Below are 4,649 nucleotides of genomic sequence, written 5' to 3'. Positions count from 1 at the left end.
TCACCGTGTCGGTCAGGCTGGTCTCAAACTCCTAACTTCGTGATCCACCCACCTTAGCCTCCCAAAGTGCTGGGATTACAGGCATGAGTCACTGCACTTGGCCAGGCCTCTCCCCTATTAAATAGGGATATTAATAAGCAATTTCAGAGGACCCCTGAAAGAATAGAAGGGAGTAATAAGTACTTCTCACACTCAGAAATACGAAGCAAATAGTAACCTTGTTAGTCAGCTGATGGATTCACACAGGTGACATTTATTAAAAACAAATGATGAGGCCTGTAATCCCAGCACTTTGGGAGACTGAGGCAGGAGGATCACTTGAGTTCAGGAGTTCAAGATCAGCCTAGGAAACATAGGGAGACCCTGTCTCTAATTCAAAAAAATAAAAAAAGAAAACAAACAAAACCAGATGATGAATAGATATTATTTTGGTCTGGTGGAGGGGGTAAAAGTTGTGTTGGTTCCTGTTTCTAAGTGCCCACAGTCTTCACTTATTTGTCTCCTGGTAGAGGTCCTGTTGGGGTCTCTGTCAGGAGGATGCTGGGTGCTGGGGCAGGGGTATGTGGGAGCCCAGAGTGAGGAGAGGATGGTTGGAAGGAAAGTGTGGTAGAGCTGCCCCCAGGCCTGCAGCGAGTGGAATCCATGAGTGTCTGTTGTGGAAAGTGTTGCTCACTGACCTTTCAGCTTCGCAGGATTTTGATTCAGATTAGAACCAGAAAGTGCTCTAGTGAGAAAGGACTTTAGATAGCATCTTCACCAACCCCATCACTTGGAGGCCCGGAAAGATGAAATGCCTTGTTGAGGGCTTCACAGCAAATGCAAAGCACAGCAGAGATCAGAACAGAACAGGGGGCTCCCTGCCCTCCATTGGCCCATCCAGGGCCTTGAAGGACCCTCTCCCTCCTTTAAGCAGGCGAATTTGGTAAACATGTGTGAGCATTTTCATTTGGAGCAAGGGGAGGACAAGTGTCACCTTCTCACATAACTAGAGGTCTGTAGTCATGGTGCTATTTTCAGAACAAAGGGCCCAGACACCTGAATGGACACATCTGAAGACAGGTGCCCATCTCCATCTCCTTAAATGAGGTTACTCATGTTCATTTTAGGGGAGTGTCTATTTTAAAAAAATCACAAGAGCTCCATGTAGTCGGGAAAATGTCCCAGCACACCTGCAGACTGTCAACAGTCTGCTTATATTATTCTATTTTAAATATAATATCTAAAGTTATTTCCAGCCGTGTGATGAAGTAGGCTAGTGACTCCGAATATTATGCAGACTTGCTTTTCTTACGATTGCCTTAAGATCACCTGACTTCCTCACTCTTTGGCTTACTCTACTCCTGCCTCAGCCTCCCAGGTAGCCTCCCAGGTAGCTGAGATTACAGGTGCCTGCCACCACGCCTGGCTAATTTTTGTATTTTAGTAGAGACAGGGTTTCACCATGTTGGCCAGGCTGGTCTCGAACTCCTGACCTCAGGTGATCGGCCCCCATTGGCCTTCCAAAGTGCTGGGATTACAGGCATGAGCCATTGTGCCCAGCCAATCCCCCAATTATAAAACATCACCTCAATGCAAGCTACATTTTGAGGACTGATACAGCAGAAGCAAGTTCTTGTGGGGGACAAGTGGGGAAGTAAATGATTAAGAGGACTCTTGTTTTTTTTTTTTTTTAATTCCATTTTTACACATCCACCTGTTTGTCATTAAGTCACAACATTTTATCAAAATATACACACAGCACAAATACTTTTAAAATGTATGGTTGGAATTCTAATTAAACTCCACTGACTGCTGCAAACAGCATGCACGGGTCATTGATCTTGAATGATGCCTACGGAGGGGCTTAAGAGTCATGAAATCACCAGTCATGGCACGAGAAGGGGCTGAGGTTCTTTTCCCAGGAGACTTATGCATGTCATTTATTTTCTTGTTATAATGTGAGGATGGCAGTGAACGACTCCACCGACACTGGAGTCTGCTGAGAATGGGCGGATAGAAAGGTTTCACTGGCAAGGGTGAAATGATACTATCTTTGGGGAACTCTAAATATCGTTTCTATCTTGACAAGATAACCAGCGAAGGTGTCTAGCAAACCTTCCCTCTCACTTTCCACTGTCCTCTTGACCATGGATTTCATGGTTAATCAGGATGAATGGATTTGTAGATCTCAAGTTACAAGTTATGTTTATTGTAAAGAATTCCCATACAAACCTATCCAGGGTTGGTCCCCCAGCCGTGTACACATCCACAGATAGGAATAGAATAAAACAGATTAGTGATTACTCGTCTACGGCTGAGTGAGATCCGCTAGGAGACCAGGCAATGGGGCCGTTTCAGTCTTGAGATGTCTGTACTCCGTCTGCCCCCGATTCAACAAGCATTTCATTGATCAGCAGTTGGAGCCCAGGTGAGAGTCATAATTTATTTCAGTATCAAGTTTTGAAACCTTTCCGAGCGCGGAGACCCATCTTTCAAGTAAATAACAATGGTTAGTAATGACCTAACTTCAGGAGCGTCTGTGAGACGTGTCAGGAGACGAGACACACGGCATCGTCATTAGTGAAGTGGACTTGGTTTCTGCTACAGTTAAAGTCCCATGGGGGGCGAATGGGTCTGAGCCTTTATTGTTGAGTGTTTCTTTCCTTTTCCAAGTTGAAAAAGGAACCCAAGCAGTGTCTCTTGAACCAGTCCCCAGGGAGAAGGCAAATTTGTTCCTGTCTCTGGAGGGGCAAGATTCAGGATATCAGCCGCTCCATCCCGGGGTTCATGAAGGAAAAGTTCCTGAACATATTCTGGTCCATGCTGTTGATCAGCGCTCTGTCAGCGAATGACAGCCGAGGCTTCTCATTTAAGAATTCTTTGTCGAAATTGCTGCAGTCATATGGTGATTTCTTGGTCAGAGTTTAAGGGAAGAAAGAAAGAGAAGCAAAATCAGTCAGTAAGTTCATGATTTTCACTTTTGTTATCTAGGCTGTGATCTGCGTATGGCAAAGTTGGTGTTTGCAGAGACACTAAATAGGGGCAGTGCCTATAGATGACCATGCACAGCTCTCATTGAACATGGCTACAATCCTGTGTCCTCGGCTTAATAATATAAATTCATAAATTCACAGAAAGACTACCACTGTAGACATTCAAATGGGATCTAATGTTTCTAATTAATGGTGTACATGAAGCAGGGTTGGCGACCTTTGAAAAAGTGATCCGCCTGAATTTGACCTCTGTCTTTTTAGTTTGCATGGAACACAAGCTGGGGATAAGGGATGGTGGTGGGGAGAGGGAGTGAGGGGGTATGAACGGAGGGATGGGAAGAGAGAAGGATTTTCACAATTACATATTCCTGTTCTTTTATCGGCATTCTTGGCTGTTGTCAGTCCCCTGCCCTTGTATTTTATTAGTAAACATCTTGGGCTGTCTTTTTTAGACAACATAGACTGGGACAGAGTCCTTTCAGACCACTTGGCCCATCGGTTTTCATGGCAAAAAAACCAAAACCAAACAAAACAACAGAGAAAGGGAAAGCAAACACCTGTTTCATACGTGCTGTTCAGCATGGTGGTCAATTCAGTGTCCCAAGACTGAGAACAACCACGATCAACAGAAAGTCCTATGAGCACAGAGACGCGAAACGAAGAGCCAGGCCCCTGCCACCTTCCAAGGGCCCTGGGGTTATGAGGTCAGCAGCAGCTCAGACCACAGGTCAGGGAAAGTTTCCTACTGGCAGAACTGGGAATGTCCTTTAGGGCAAGCTTAGATCAAAGTTTTGATTTTTATGTGCAAAATATTGAGTCGCTTTTAATCTGCAGTGGAAGGTGAGACATGGTTTAATAGCCCTGATAGCTAAAAACAAGGTAAAATTTTTATTTTATCACAAATGACTAACCCATGTATTAGATGTCGTACTATCATAAATAGTTAGAGTGCTTGAGGCCGGCCTGTTGGGCCCTTGGAACGTCCCTGGAGGTCGGAACAGATGTTGAGAACAACTATTCTTGCCCTGGGAACGAGATGTACCTGTTTCTTCTGGCCATTCACTATCACGACTAATAGCCTGTGCGTTCTCGGGGGTGGACTCTGTTGGGAAGTCCATGAGCCTGGCCCCCTTTAGTGCACAGATGGCCCATGTCTACCCAGGCAGTCACTCCAGTATTCCCAGCAATCACGGGGAATGGTTAAGGCTGGCAGACCCACCACTTTGCTCTACTCTTTTAAAAATTAGTATTTTTAGAAATTGTGATATTCATAACTTCAGATGTGCTTTCTTAATGACTTTTTTTGTTGTTTTTCTAAAAAGTTTTATTTTTGGAGACAGTGTCTCACTCTGTCACCAGGCTGGAGTGCAGCAGTGTGATCCCAGCTCACTGCATCCTCTTGGGCTCAAGTGATCCTCCTGTCTTGGCCTACTGAGTAGTTTGAACTACAGGAGTGCACCACCAATCCCACTTAATTTTGTATTTTTTGTAGAGATGGAGTTTCGCTATGTTGTCTAGGCTAGTCTCAAACTTCTGGGCTCAGGCAATCCTCCCACCTCAGCCTCCCGAGTAGCTGGGATTACAAGTGCCCGCAACCATGCCAGCTAATTTTTTTTTTATTTTTAGTAGAGACACGGTTTCACCAAGTTGGCCAGGCTGGTCTCGAACTCCTGACCT

General features: G+C 45.0%; 1 protein-coding gene across 2 annotated transcripts in view; it reads right to left on the bottom strand.

Annotated features, from left to right (window-relative positions):
* Positions 1-1,659: 1,659 nt before the first annotated feature.
* Positions 1,660-4,649, bottom strand: part of PRKCQ (protein kinase C, theta) — a 101,428-nt gene continuing 98,438 nt past the window's right edge. For both annotated transcript variants that reach the window (XM_011957054.1, XM_011957055.1), the window contains one exon: positions 1,660-2,891. In XM_011957054.1, coding sequence (XP_011812444.1) covers positions 2,736-2,891 — 156 coding nt within the window. In that variant the 3' untranslated portion in view covers positions 1,660-2,735. The remainder of the gene's footprint in view (positions 2,892-4,649) is intronic.

This window comes from Colobus angolensis, unplaced genomic scaffold (assembly GCF_000951035.1).
Source record: "Colobus angolensis palliatus isolate OR3802 unplaced genomic scaffold, Cang.pa_1.0 Scaffold432, whole genome shotgun sequence".
Classification (NCBI taxonomy): domain Eukaryota; kingdom Metazoa; phylum Chordata; class Mammalia; order Primates; family Cercopithecidae; genus Colobus; species Colobus angolensis.
This window is presented reverse-complemented; position numbering and strand designations above follow the sequence as displayed.